Raw genomic sequence first — 15,799 nt, 5'->3', positions numbered from 1 at the left:
AATGCCGGCTTTGTAAGCAAAAAAAAAAAAAAAACATTAAAAATCTAAAAACTTTTGACTGGTATTGTACATTTCAAATATGTATTGAAATATTGTTTCATGAGCATATTGTACCTCAGACATAAAGCGACGGTAGTCGAGACGTAGTTCTTGCTTTAACTTGTGCTTTTTTCTTTCATATTCCTCTCCAAGAGGTAAACTGAGACCAAAACTCTCTTCTGGAAAGAGGAAGACAATATGAAACATCTCCAATGATATTTTTTAATAAATGAGAAAAAACAAACAATGATTTTAGAGATTCTGAATATGTGAATTTATCAGAAATTATATTAAAACATATCCTGCCTTTGGTCTGTTTGGGTTGTGAAGGTCGCGTTTTGTTAGCAGGTTTGATGTTCTCCTTGTTGCCAAAACTTGTCTATGAAAGAAGGTCAAGTTACCAAACAATGACTTGGAACATATAACGTTACAGCCATTCAAATGTACGTTTTAACACCTGAACACATCAAACAGCGCTATTTTAATTAGAAATTACGCTTACCTTCATTTCCATGTAAGGTGCTTCTTCTGTGTTCGCCTTTCTCTCCTCCATAAAGTTACCATGAATGTTGACATTCATATTCTTCCAAACCAGAATCAGCGGTTAATAAAACGCTCTGGACAGGAAAGAACCCCTTATCAGATGAAGCTCTTATCAATAACACAAGACAGAATATGCTGCTCTCTGGGCATGGAAATAAAAAAAAACACTTTGTTTAGAGGAGGAGGAGATGGAGGGGATGGGGAGTGCAGACGCTGCAAGCCTGCAAACGCAGAGGTTGTTAGGCAACAACTCAACACAACATACGCGCCTCAACCTCCCACACTTCAGACAATGGCTGTGTCCCAAAACCTAGCGATCAGCCCATCGAAGACAGCATTTTTGAGCGCCAGTCTGAATCAATAATAGTTAAACAAATTAAACCAGTGAGATTAATACCAACCATTTGCCTAATTGTACAACTTTTGCCTCACCGTCAAACACCGTCTTGCGCCTTATGTGAAACCAGTGCTACTAACTAACATAAACCATTCAAAAGTTGTTCTCCTCACAGCTGACTTTCTTTCTTTCTTTTGGTTATGGTGGATTGCAACCAGCTTAAAGGTGCATACCGCCACCTACTGTACAGGAGTGTGTAACATCATGTCTTTGTGCCTTAAATTCTACTTATTAAACCGGTATTTTTAAGAAATGTAAATAATGCCTCTCTAGTGCTCCTTATCCCTTCTCTCTCACCTTCTGTTCCCAGTACGCCCATCAAATTCCACTCTCTTCCTGCCTCTTGAACCTTATCCTGAAGTACCCGTCTTTCTAATTTGTGCAATGCACAGTGCAAAATAACATGTTCTGTGTTTTCTGTAACCCCACATTTTTCACAATTATTATTATTCCTTTTCCCCATTAAAAACAAGGTGCTATTCAGTCCTGTGTGATCCACTCTTAGTCTTGTTATTAAAATTTCTTCCCTCCTGTTCTTTTCTTTATAATTTTTAATACTGACAGACTTTTGTACTTTATAGTATCCTCTTCCCTTCTTGTTTTCTTCCCACCATTTCTGCCATAATTCAATACCTTTCTTCTTGATTATTGCTTTTCCCTCACCTTTTCCCAATAATATTGGAACTGATATTTCCTTTTGTAATGCCTCTTTTGCTAGTTTGTCTGCATATTCGTTTCCTTTCACTCCCTCATGTGCTGGTATCCAACAAAATTGAACATCTATACCACCCCTATGCAATCTTAATAGACTATAATAGAGTTCTAATAGTAAATCTTCTCTTGCAGATGTCATGGACTGTATGCTTTTTATAACAGATAAGGCATCTGTGCATAATATCACTCTGTCAGGTCTGACCTCTTCAACCCACTGTAGCGCAATGATGACTGCTACAATTTCTGCTGTATACACTGAGAGCTGATTAGATAATCTTTTGGAAATGTTCACTTTAAATTCTGGGATATGTATTCCGATTCCCACACATTCTTGTTTGTTCTTAGATCCATCTGTATAAATTTTGAGGTAATTATAATAACTGTTTCTTAGATAAATATTTGTTTTAATTCCTATTTCCTCCATTCTCCATTCTTTCTTTTTCTCTATGATACTAAAATCTATCTTTACCTCCGGAAAAAACCATGGTGGAATATTACTAACTGGGGTGAACTTAGTGAAATCTAAGGACTCCATTCCATATTCCATTGCTCTCTTTTGTCCATTCCATCCAAAACCCTGTCTCTGAAACTTGGAATACTCCCAACAGTCTTGTATTGTCTCCTTTGCAAGAATTTCTTTCCCACTTCCTTTTAGTCGTATCCAGTATGCTAGAGTAAGTTTTTCTCTTCTTAACTTTAATGGCAGTTCTCCTGCTTCTATGAGTATTGCATCAATAGGTGTGGTCTTAATGGCTCCAATACATACACGTAATGCTCTATACTGAAGTCTATTGATTTTTTCTAATATTGTTTTTGCTGCTGCACTGTAAACTATGCAACCATAGTCTATTGATGACCTCATGCAAGCTCTATATATGTCAATTAGTGATTGCCTGTCTGCACCCCAATCACATCCAGCCACAGCTCTGAGTAAATTAATAACTTTTTTGCATTTGGTTTCAAGATGCTTTATATGTGTTTTCCATGTATATTTACTATCAAACCATAAACCCAGATACTTAAACTCATTAACTTTCTCTATTGGTTGCTGATATAAGGTTAGCTTGTCAATGTGACAATTACGCTTATTTGTAAACATCATATAACAAGATTTGCTACACAGCTGACTATAATATGTATTTCAAAATAAAAGTCCTGACTGCCCTTACAAAATTGACCATGGTAACCTAGCTTCCGCTACATAAACATTTATTCATTTTTATAACAGTGGAAAAATATCAAACGCTATACATATATTTGATGTAGTTTAGTGCATCAAGAGCTATACATATTATACAAAGCCTGCTTAAAAACTGCTTATACATTTGGCACAGATCAACATAAATGTTTATTTGTGTTTATTTAATTATGCAATATAACTGCATCATGCATAGAAGAAATGTACATGCAAATCAGTTAAAATGCTAATTAGAAATCAAATTAGTGTACCATATGTGGCCAGAGAGCCAGAAATGAAAACATGCTATGCTTGTTTCAGTCCAGCAGATGGCACAAACAAATGTCTGATTGTCTACAAGTGCTAATGAGGTTGTAAGCAGCCACGTGAACGTCGACTGATGGCCAAGCAGATGCAAAGCAAATATTCTGTAAATCTGATTTGTATCAGCTGTTTCAGTTGAGAGGAGTCATGAGATTAAATATATGTCTGTTTTACTGGTGATGTGTACCTATTTTACTTTATCTTGAAATGTGACATCAAAATGCTATAAGGATATTTCCTCATTCCTCATAAGAAACGCTTAACAAGCAGGAATGTTCCAGGAAAAGCTCTAAAACTGGTGTAATTGCAACTCGTAAAAAATGTACTACAAACCTGGTCTAATATTAAAAGAACAGACAGACAGACAGACAGACAGAGATAGATAGATAGATAGATAGATAGATAGATAGATAGATAGATAGATAGATAGATAGATAGATAGATAGATAGATTTGTTTATCCTCCTTTGAAGCCTAGAATGACAGATAGACTGAAAAAAGTAAAATAAAATTACTATAATTTTTTTGTGCCAAAATTGTAATGTTTATAATTTATGTTAAATATATGTAATCATATCGAATATATTTACATATATATATATTATTTGTTTTCTTTGGAGCTTAGAATATATGCATATATATATATATATATATATATATATATATATATATATATATATATATATACTTTTTTTTTTTTTTGGAGCAGAACGACACAGACAGACAGACAGACAGACAGACAGACAGACAGACAGACAGACAGATAGATAGATAGATAGATAGATAGATAGATAGATGGATGGATGGATGGATGGATGGATGGATGGATGGATGGATGGATGGATGGATGGATGGATGGATGGATGGATAGATAGATAGATAGATAGATAGATAGATAGATAGATAGATAGATAGATAGATAGATAGATGGATGGATAGATGGATAGATGGATGGATAGATAGATAGATAGATAGATAATAAAATGATAATTGTACTATTATTATGATCGATAAATAATACAATTTAAAGATATTAAATACATTTTATACATTTTTTGTCTAAAATTACATGGTTAAATATAATTTAATATATACACTTATTTGTTTTTTTGGTTGAAGCTTAGAATGACAGACATACAGAGATACATGACAGATTTTTTTTTTTTTTATGAAATTAAACATTTTTTACCTAAAAATTGTATTGCATATAATTAAATATGTTAAATATATTTAATCATATAGTCAAACAATTAATCACGATTAATCGCATCCGAAATAAAAGTTTATGTTTACATACTAAATGTGTGTTTACTGTGTATATTATGTATATATAAATACACACATACATGTATATATAAAAAAATATATATGTATGAATAGTTATACTTGTACTTAATTTAGATTATATTTAGAATTATAAATATTTTATATATAAATCTAAAATATTTTTCTTTAATAAACATGTATGTGTGTGTATTTATACATAATATATATATGTTATGTAATCATAAACTTTTATTTTGGATGCGATTAATCGTGATTAATCGTTTGACAGCCCTAATATATATACACACACACACGCACACACACGCACACACACACACACACACACACACACACACACACACACACACACACACACACAGACACATACATAATATATATATATATATATATATATATATATATATATATAGTATACTATATATAATATTATATAGTATATTTCTTTAAAAGCCTAGAATAACAGGCAGAGATAGAATTGATATATATTTTTTAAATATATTTTTTACTATAATATTTTGCCCTTAAAATTTAATTTAATCTAATTTAATATGTTAAATTTATGTAATCATATAAAAATATTTAAATTAAATACAAAATTATTTGTTTTCTTTGGAGCTTAGAAAGACAGACGAAGAGACAGACAGAGATTGGTTGAAATAATTGTTACTATAATGTTTGTCCTAAAAATTGCATTACATATATTTTAATATGTTAAGTACATTGATTCAGATAAAATATAGTTAAAATTATTAAATATATTTGTTTTGGAGCTTAGAACGACAGACAAACAGACATATTTCTAAATATAATTTAGTATATTAAATTATTTGTTTTCTTTTGTGCTTGCAGAAGAAATTAATTTGCATTCGCAGAGATGACGGCTGCCAGGCGTGCGTGCTCTACTGTTTTGCGTTTGATAAACAAATCTTAACCTCTTATGTCTTCTCATTGGATCTTTACACGTCCGCTTGGCGGATCACTGCTGCTCGAAGTGCGTGACGTCATTTCCGCTCGTGTCTTGGCAGGGAGGAGGCGGGGTGCTGAAATGACATTCGGCCCCACCAACCAAAGCATATTTCGCGAAGCCCTGTTGATTAGGAGCAATAAAGCGTTCTTGACATCCGTCCAGGAAGACGGAGACACATATTAGCCAGATAGTTGGCGGAGCACTTTACGGCAAAATGGCGGCGGGTAATGTCAACCCGTTTAACGTGAGTGATTCGGAGGAGGAAGCGGAGCAGAGGCAGGATGGCGCGGACACCGAGCGCAGCCCGAGTGATGAAGCGCAAGGCCACAGCCTCGGTCCCTTCTCCCCGCCGGCGTACTCCGAGCCAGCTGTTCTGCTGTCAAGCAACCGAACCAGCCCGAGTGTGGACGGTATACCCGCGTCGGCCGCTGCGGTGGCTGGGATCGGAGGAGGAGGTGCAGAGACTCGGGTGTCGCTGGATGCGATCGCCGCGCAGCTGCTCCGGGATCAGTACATCCTCACGGCCCTGGAGCTGCACACCGAGCTCCTGGAAGCCGGACGCGAGCTGCCGCGCCTGCGGGATTATTTCTCCAATCCAGGCAATTTCGAACGGCAGAGCGGAACTCCACCCGCATGCAAAGAGCAAGGTGTCGGACCTGGAGGTCCGCTTCGTAAGTCATGAGATAATATGTTCATACACCTGCTATAAAGTCTAGTCTATCTATATGAGGCAATGGACGTGTTTCAAAACCTACTAGACTGCACTATGCATATGCTAAACACTTAAAACCACTCTAAAATGCTCCTAACCTGCTTAGCCTGGCTGGTTTTAAGGGTTTGGACACCTGTCAGATGGTCCTGGCTTCTAACCAGGAGTTGTAGCAGGATACCTTGTTGGTACCAAAATTGATGCGCTCAGATGCTGTCTAGATATTAAGTTCACTAGGATTTGTAGCAGGATACCTAGTTAGTGCCCAAATAAATTCACAAATATGCTAAGTAGGCAGCTTCATATGTTTTGCAGCAAGATACCAAGTTAGTGCCCAAATTAATGCCCAAAAATGCTATCTAGGTAGACGGCTTATTAGGATGTGCAGCAGGAGATTTAGCTAGTACCCAAATTAATTGCCAGAACTGCTGTCTAGATAGTCAGCATATTATACCCTAAATAATGTTCGAAATTGCTGTTTAGATAGTCAGCTCACTAGGATTTGTAGCAGGATACCTAGTTAGTACCAAATTAATGCCCTTAAATGCTGTCTAGGTAGTCAGCTTACTTGGATTTGTAGCAGGATACAAAGTTAATACCCAAATGAATGGCAAAAAATGCTGTCTAGATAGGCAGCTCTCTAGGTTTTTTAGCAGAATACCTAGTTAGTACACAAATTAATGCATAAAAATGCTGTCTAGGTAGGCAGCTCACTTGGTTTTGTAGCAGGATACCTACTTAGCACCAAATTAATATCTTCAAATGCTGTCTAGAAAATCAGCTCACTAGGCTTTGTAGTAGGGTACCTAGTTTATACCCAAAATAATGGTCGAATTTGCTGTTTAGATAGTCAGCTCACTAGGTTTTGTAGCAGGGTGCCTTGTTAGAACCCAAATTCATGCCCAAAAATGTTGTCTAGATAGTCAACACATTAGGTTTTGTAGCAGGATAGCTAGTTAGTACCCAAATTAATGCCTAAAAATGCTGTGTAAATAGTGAGCTCTCTAGGATTTGTAGCTGGTTAGTGCCTAAATGAATGCCTAAAAATACTGTCTCGGTAGTCGGCTTAGTAGGTTTTGTAGCAAGATGCCTAGCTAGTACCCAAATGAATGCCCTCAAATGCTGTCTAGGAAGGCAGCTGACTAGGTTTTGGAACTAAGCCACTTTTTTGCTCTTTAAACTAAGCCACTTTTTTGCTCTTTAAACAGCAATAAAATACACCAACACAGCAGCTGTTCAAAGTAGTACTCTAGCAACCCAGACTACCTGTTAAATTCATATTGCGGTTTATTGTGCTTTAGTACAATGTATTCCAGAACACAGGCTTGTTAGGGAGGTATTTTTAGGGCTGGATTGTGTCTTTGTTGTGTTGTATGATGTGATGTGAAGTCTTCCCACTGACCCCAGCTGCGCAGGTGCAGGATAGAAAGAGGAGAAAAAAAGATGCTCAAATGAGGGGTATGTAAAACTTGACTGTGTGCAGTGATACATGGGATTGATGAAGTTTGTTTGGTGTAATCAGGAATTCTTTTTCGTGGTCTGTGTTTCTTATACCTTTGCTCTTAAATGAAGTTTCTTATCTGAGAGTGTGCACTGTCTGCCTCTTACTATTTGCCTTTCAAAGCATGACGTTTGGATTTGTTTTTCTTGATTACTAGGTTGCATGTAGTTGGAGTGTGGATGGACAAAGGCAAGATCTTTTCTAGCGCTGATCTTTTATAAAAGAATTTAATTGATTCAAAGATTTGTTTATTGCAAGACAATTTACCCTTTGTTAACAGAAGCCATTTCGGGTTGCAATAATCGGTAATTTAAAGGGAAAGTTCATGGCAAAATTAAAATTCCGTCATAATTTATTCACTCTTATGGTGTTCCAAAGCTGTTTGGAAGACAAAAGAAGATATTTTGAAGAATACTGGCAACCAAAATGTATTGGTTATCATCTATTGTTTGGACAAAACTGACAGTTCTCTAAATAGTTTCTTTTATGTTCTACAAAAGAAAGGCACTCATACTGTTTTGCAACATAAGGGTGAGTAAATGATGACTGAATTTTCTTTTTTGGGTCAGCTGTCCCTTTAAGCCCCGCCCTAAAAATCTGATTGACTAATCCTACCTTAGCAACTGTTGCCAATCGCCATGTAATTATGCAGGCTTTTTGCAAGTTTGATGTGTTTGGACAGATATAAACCCAATGTGGAGGTTTTTTTATTTCATTTTATTTATTTTATTTGTAATTTTTTTTTTTTATTTATTTATTTTTTTTTTTTTATACCATGCAAGTTCTGTCCTATTGCAAGTTTAATGTGTTTGGGCAGTTATAAAATGTTTTATTATTATTATTATTTTTTTTTTTTTTTAATTTTATTTTATTTTATACAAGCTTTTGTTATATCCTATTGCAAGTTTGATGAGTTTGGGCAGTTATAAAATGTTTTATTGTAATTATTTTATTTTATTTTATGCAAGCTTTTGTTCTATCCTATTCGTAGTTTGATGTGTTTGGGCAGTTATAAAATGATTTATTTTATTTTAATTTATTTTATTTTATTATTTTATTTATTTTATGCAAGCTTTTGTTCTATCCTATTGCAAGTTTGCAACAGTTATTCATGATTAATCACATCCAAAATAAGAGTTTTTGTTTATATAATATGTGTGTGTAGTGTACGGTATATATTTATTATGTATAGATAAAGACACACACATACAGTATATATTTTGAAAATATTTACATGTATATATTTATATTCATATAAATATATAAACATATATTTTTCTTAAATAATATACATGCATCTGTGTTTATATTAGAGCTGCAAAGCGATTAGTCACGATTAATCTATTTATATAATATATGTAAATACACACACACACACATGTGTTGTGGATTAAACTGCTTTAAACCCTCATTCAAAAATTAACATTTATAATATCAATAAATAAATAAAAGATAATTTTAAGTAATCATTAGCTGTTAAAAAAATAATTTAAAGTAATGCTTATTAAAAAAAATAACATTGGCCATTTGATGATGACAGAAAACATCAACAACCAATCAGAACCCACCAGACTTGTTGGTGTGGATGGTAATATAGTAACTTACTGTTATAGTTTTCTTTATCAATATCGTTCTTGGCACGCACAGGCTGATTGAATGTGTGTTTCATATGAATCTTGTGAAAATGTTCTATGTGGACGTTAAAGCTCAGAATGACTGCAGGTATTCTACAGTTTGATGGAATGAAGAAATACAAATCAAATATTAGACTAAATGCTTTCAGGTCTGTCCTCCTTGTATCACAATTATTCCTCAGTTCTCATGCGGGGTGTTTTTGCTTGATTGCCTAGCATAAGTGCACATCAACTGCACATTTTCTCCATCTGCTGCTGACTGAACATGTGGGTGGGCATGTTGAAATGGCTTTCATGCAGGTTTATTCATGGTTCAAAACAATCATTTATCCATCTGATCAACTGCATATTGCAAATAGTATTATACCAGAATATTTGTGTTGTTTCGCATGACAACCATCTTTTCTAAATCGAAGAGGCTTAGATCTGATATTATAAGTCCTGCATCCCTCCCACGGTAAATTAAACCTTAATTTGTTTTGTAATTTAAAGAATTATGCTATCAAAAATAAAACAATTCTAATTCAAGTTTTCATTTTTGCCTGAATGATCTTTGTAAAGGTTCTCAGAACCATTGATGCCAATGAAGAACCTTTAAAAACAACCAGGATGTGACTTCATCAGTCGAGTGCAGTGTCTTAAGTGACACCACTCTCCAGGGAGAGGGGGATGCTGTTGAAATTAGAGGACTAGACCTGGGTTGCCTGTGAAAAAACCCCCAGTGTTTTTTTTTTTTCATTTGTGTTACTTAGGCATTGAAGACTAAACCGCAAGATACTGCACTTAAATGGCTTTTAAATACATCCCTAATTGCCGCTGACGGCTCTGTATTGACCTGCTTCTAAGAACACAGAGGTTTCAGGAGCCACAGGGTTTTATTAGCATTATGGAGCAAACCCCCCTCCCCAAAGGAGGATCTGGCAACCAGCTGAGAGGGAGCAGATGGCTCTCAACCACGCTTCTGTCACGTCATTGCAGGAAGAGACATTATCAACACCTCACACAGTCTCGCCGATATTTTACCCGTTTGCTGGAGAGACATCCGCTTGAAGTGTTCCAGGGATGAAAGAGCTTCTGTGTGTTTAGGATGTGAGAGGATTTGAAGCAGCGCTGAGTGAATATTGTAAACTGTGTGATGCAGGCTTGATTGGATCAGTTTTTGCGAAGCAGCTGTCGGGTTGTCATCAAAGTGCAGTTCGCTGTACAATTGACTGCTCCTCACCTCCCCCCTCAGTCTATTCATCGAGCTCGGAATGACACACAACAAACAGTCCAGAATACACCATTAGGTCTAATGCAGCTTTACAAATGAATTCAGGTTTTCTACTCATTGACCTACTGCCTATATTCGCTCTTAAATTAAATTATAACGAACTGGAATTATCAAAATTCAGGCCTAAATGCTGTTCTTATGAACTTTCTCTTCCTTAGTTCACCCAGAACTGAAAATTCTGTCATTAATTAGTCACCCCCATGTCGTTCCAAACCCGTAAGATAGAAATTAAGATATTTTTGATGAAATCCAAGAGCTTTCTGACCCTGCATAGACAGCAATGCAACTGACACGTTCAAGGCCCAGAAAGGTAGTAAGGGCATTATTATTACAATAGTCTATGTGACATCAGTGGTTCAACCTTAATTTGATAAAGTATTGAGGAAAATGCATGCAATCTTCACTTTCACTTTCATCTCACAAAAAAAAAGAATAAATAGGCAAAGTAAATTGCCTCCAGTTCTACTGGGGTCCTTTCTAAACCTGAAGGCCTAAACATTTGCATTTATGTGTCCCTGAGGGTGTGAGGCTTTGGTTTTTAATGATTGTGGCTGTTTGATTTGTAGTTAATGCTTAATTTATTGATTTTGGTAACTTGTTTCTAAGAAGAAATGGTGCTTTTTGTGTAAACCTAGTCTTTGTGGCCTAACGTAAGTGTTTAGCACTCCCTCAGATTTTTGAGCTACTAAAATAACCTGTTAATGCTAATGCAAAACACTTAGTAGCCAAATTCACATAGGAGATGTGAAGTTCTGTGTGCTCACTGATGATAAGCTGCTGCAACACAAATACTCCCTTTGGTTGTCACATATACAGTCGTGGCCAAAAGTTTTGAGAATGACACAAATATTAGTTTTCACAAAGTTTGCTGCTCAACTGCTTTTAGATCTTTGTTTCAGTTGTTTCTGTGATGTACTGAAATATAATTACAAGCACTTCATACGTTTCAAAGGCTTTTATCGACAATTACATGACATTTATGCAAAGAGTCAGTGTTTGCAGTGTTGGCCCTTCTTTTTCAGGTCCTCTGCAATTCGACTGGGCATGCTCTCAATCAACTTCTGGGCCAAATCCTGACTGATAGCAACCCATTCTTTCATAATCACTTCTTGGAGTTTGTCAGAAGTAGTGGGTTTTTGTTTGTCCACCCGCCTCTTGAGGATTGATCACAAGTTCTCAATGGAATTAAGATCTGGGGAGTTTCCAGGCCATGGACCCAAAATTTCAACATTTTCGTCCCCGAGCCACTTAGTTATCACTTTTGCCTTATGGCACGGTGCTCCATCGTGTTGGAAAATGCATTGTTCTTCACCAAACTGTTGTTGGATTGTTGGAAGAAGTTGCTGTTGGAGGGTGTTTTGGTACCATTCTTTATTCATGGCTGTGTTTTTGGGCAAAATTGTGAGTGAGCCCACTCCCTTGGATGAGAAGACCTTAAATGAATGGTCTCAGGATGCTTTACGGTTGGCATGACACAGGACTGATGGTAGTGCTCACCTTTTCTTCTCCGGACAAGCCTTTTTCCAGATGCCCCAAACAATCAGAAAGAAGCTTCATCGGAGAATATGACTTTGCCCCAGTCCTCAGCAGTCCATTCGACATACTTTTTGCAGAAGATCAATCTGTCCCTGATATTTTTTTTGGAGAGAAGTGGCTTCTTTGCTGCCCTTCTTGACACCAGGCCATCTTCCAAAAGTCTTGGCCTCACTGTGCGTGCAGATGCGCTCACACCTGCCTGCTGCAAGCTCTGCACTGGTGGCACTCCGATCCCGCAGCTGAATCCTCTTTAGGAGACGATCCTGGCGCTTACTGGACTTTCTTGAACGCCCTGAAGCCTTCTTAACAAGAATTGAACCTCTTTCCTTGAAGTTCTTGATGATCCTATAAATTGTTGATTTAGAAGCAATCTTGGTAGCCACAATATCCTTGCCTGTGAAGCCATTTTTATGCAATGAGTTAACAAGATGATTACTGAAATGATCTCAGCAGGTCCTTTAATGACAGCAATGAAATGCAGTGGAATTTTTTTTCCGCTTCAGCGTGGATATTAAGGAGCTCCTTAATCGCTGCTACTTTACAGTTTGCACATATTTTTTCATTGTGAACATTGATCTGCAACTCGGGATCGTTCCAGGAATCAATCCCAGGATGCATTTGCGTTTACACAGAAGACACTGGCAATTTTCCTGCAAATTTCTCCAAATTTTTATATCCATTTTTTAACACAAAGGACAACTGAGGGACTCATAAGCAACTATTACGGAAGGTTCAAACACTCACTGATACTCCTGAAGGAAACACGATGCATTAAGAACTTGGGGTAAATACTTTTTTTAATTTGAATGTCAGGGTAAATTTAACTTATTTTGTCTTCTAGGGCAGTGGTTCTCAATCCTGGTCCTGGGGGACCCCTGCTCTGCACATTTTGCATGTCTCTCTTATTTAACACACCTGATTGAGATCTTCAGCTCGTTAGTTCAGTTCATGGATCTCTACTAATGAGCAGATGATCTCAATCAGGTGTGTTAAATAAGGGAGACATGCAAAATGTGCAGAGCAGGGGTCCCCCAGGACCAGGATTGAGAACCACTGTTCTAGGGAACATGTAAGTATCTTCTGTAGCTTCTGGAAAAATATGATATTTAGGCTAAATAAGACAAATGTACACATCTTCATTCTGTTCAATAGTTTTCACACCCTGCTCTTAATGCATCATGTTTCTTTCTGAAGCATTAGTGAGTTTTTGAACCTTCTGAAGTAGTTGAGTCCCTCAGTTGTCCTCAGTGTGAAAAGATGGATCTAAAAATCATACAGTCATTGTTGGAAAGGGTTCAAATACACAAAAATGCTGAAAGACCAAAGAATTTGTGGGACCTGACAGATTAATTCCTGACAGAATGAACAGGACAAACAAACAAAAACAAAAAAACAGCTGTGTTCATTCAGGTAACAACACAGCATTAAGAATCAAGTGTATGTAAACTTTTGAACGGGGTCATTATTTTATAAATTTCAACTATTTTCTCTTGTGGACTATATGTAGATGTCTTTTATGTGAAATATCTTATTCAGGTCAATACTAAATAAAAAAATAACATGCCTTTTGTATGATCCCTCTTATTTTAGTAAAATAATTAATTTTGCAGATCCTGCAAGGTGTATGTAAACTTTTGACTTCAGCTTATATTACATGCATTTCTTAGAGCGATGTTTTGATGTTACACTATTCATGGAATTTACCACACAGAAGCAAGTATGTGTGCACTTTAATCGCTTACTCATGAGTCATATGACTCGCCTGACATATTGAACAAGAGCCCTTAAATATCAGGAAGCATCTTGCGCATAGGTCAAGCTCACATATTGCCTTCGCAGAACCTCCAGCCCCTCCCTGTCAACCAGTTTGACAAGACGTTTATTCAGCACAGCTCCGTGGCACTTTCACATGTCGGAGCTCAGCATTGTCATTCAAGTCACGCCCAGAGAGAGTCACAAAACTGTTCCTTCATCAATACTTCTCTGTCCGAGGCGGTGATGGACAGATCCACTAATTTTAACTACTAGAGTGTGATTTGACATTTAGCTGACTGCATTTATACGGAATACAAGCTCACGTTGGCCTGCAAACACAAAATAATAATCACCTGCCACTATTTGAAGGCTGGTAATGATTCTCATTTTTATTGGAGGATATGATGATAGCCCTACTCACATGGACAGCTTTGCAGTCACAAGACTGAGTGCATGAGCTTTACTGCCACCATGTGACACATACTCAAATCATTGTGATATTTAGCTTGAGTGAAAAAAATAGGGTGCCATAACCATGAGAGCACAGGCATTTTAAAAGGCCACATCACTTATTATTATTTTAATTTAATATTTGCGTTCTTTTTTTTTATTTAATGTTATTTGATTTTTGTTTACATTTTATTTTTTTCTAGGGTTTTGTGCAAGCAATCATTGAGATGATTAGCTTTTCATAACCATTTTTTAAAAGATAAAATGGTGTCATAGCCTGACTCTGGGTTGCCAGGTTTTCATAACAAAACCTGCCCAATTGCTACCCAAAACTAGTAGCCGAGGGGCTAATTATCCTGTTTTTGGGGTCGCTTTAAACCGCAGACATTCAAAACAACCTGCAGCAACAAATTTTTAAGTTGACCAATTCCGCAGAAAAACCACAGACCTGGCAACACTGCTCTAACTTAAATGAGAGCACAGGAAGTTTGTTTATTTGCTAAACTAATTTTTAAGAAAGCAGTAGTGTCTATTTCGTGCTCAACTTTTTGGTTATTTATTTATTTATTTATTATTTTTTTCCAAAAAAGATTACATTTTTTTCCAAATTCAGTTTTTTTTTTCTCTGAATTCCATTGCTTTCCTTTTTTCATTTTTCTAGACTCTGTTTTCATTGTTAAATTAAAATATAGAATAGAAAATCGCAGCTTTACATTTTCCACCAGTTTTAGTACACAATATAACTACATAAGAGTCAAGTTTTAAATAGGACAAATATCGAAACTCGTTGGTCATTTTTGAACGCGATGCTATTGGTCTCATAGGATTCAATGATTTATGCTAAGCTATGCTAAAAGTGATATCGCCAGAACAGGAGAACAACTGAATGGATTTCAAAACGGTAAAACTCAGCTCATTAACTTGGTGGGAGTTGGAGAATGAGCCTATTTCCAAAAAAAGTGGAGTGTTCCTTTAATTCAATTTTCATTATTCTAGACTCTGTGTTAATGGTTAAATTAAAATATTATTCAAAAAGCATCTCTAATTAATTGAAATCATGAAAATTACACAATTTAACAGCAATATGTTTTAATTTTTCCCTTCAAATTCTGTTTAGTTTTTACCAAATTCTGTGTTTTCCATTTACTGGATTCTATATTTGAATTGTTTCATACAATTTTCTCAGATTATCAGATTTTAATTAAAAAATGTATATTTTATTTTATTTATTTATGCTTTTTTTTAGAAATACTGTGTTGTATATTCACATTTCTCTGGTAAATAAATTCTGGTAAATAATTGTTCTGGTAAATATTCTTTAAAAAAACTATAATTAGGTATACATTAAGTAATATTTCTTCAATATATTTCTTCATGTCACAATTTCTTCAAGTTAAACCAAACTTTTATTTTTAAGGGTTGCTGCAAAGATTTTTAAGTTTCTGTTTGTATGTGTTATGACGATGGTTTTTCTCAATAACAATTCTTTATAAC

General features: G+C 35.8%; 2 protein-coding genes across 2 annotated transcripts in view; one reads left to right on the top strand and one right to left on the bottom strand.

Moving 5' to 3' along the window:
• The window catches only part of cspp1a (centrosome and spindle pole associated protein 1a), a 25,756-nt gene extending 25,137 nt beyond the window's left edge, over positions 1 to 619 (bottom strand). Inside the window, exons 1-3 of the mRNA XM_073830559.1 lie at positions 542 to 619; positions 346 to 418; positions 115 to 218 (exon numbers count right to left, since the gene is read on the bottom strand). Coding sequence (XP_073686660.1) covers positions 115 to 218; positions 346 to 418; positions 542 to 619 — 255 coding nt within the window. The remainder of the gene's footprint in view (positions 1 to 114; positions 219 to 345; positions 419 to 541) is intronic.
• Positions 620 to 5,436: 4,817 nt separating this feature from the next.
• Positions 5,437 to 15,799, top strand: part of relch (RAB11 binding and LisH domain, coiled-coil and HEAT repeat containing) — a 56,140-nt gene continuing 45,777 nt past the window's right edge. Inside the window, exon 1 of the mRNA XM_073830558.1 lies at positions 5,437 to 6,118. Within this exon, the coding sequence (XP_073686659.1) occupies positions 5,662 to 6,118 (457 nt within the window). The 5' untranslated portion in view covers positions 5,437 to 5,661. The remainder of the gene's footprint in view (positions 6,119 to 15,799) is intronic.

The sequence above is a fragment of the Garra rufa genome, chromosome 24, assembly GCF_049309525.1.
Source record: "Garra rufa chromosome 24, GarRuf1.0, whole genome shotgun sequence".
Classification (NCBI taxonomy): Eukaryota; Metazoa; Chordata; class Actinopteri; order Cypriniformes; family Cyprinidae; genus Garra; species Garra rufa.
The sequence above is the reverse complement of the archived record's forward strand: the minus strand, read 5'-3'. Positions and strand labels throughout refer to the sequence as shown.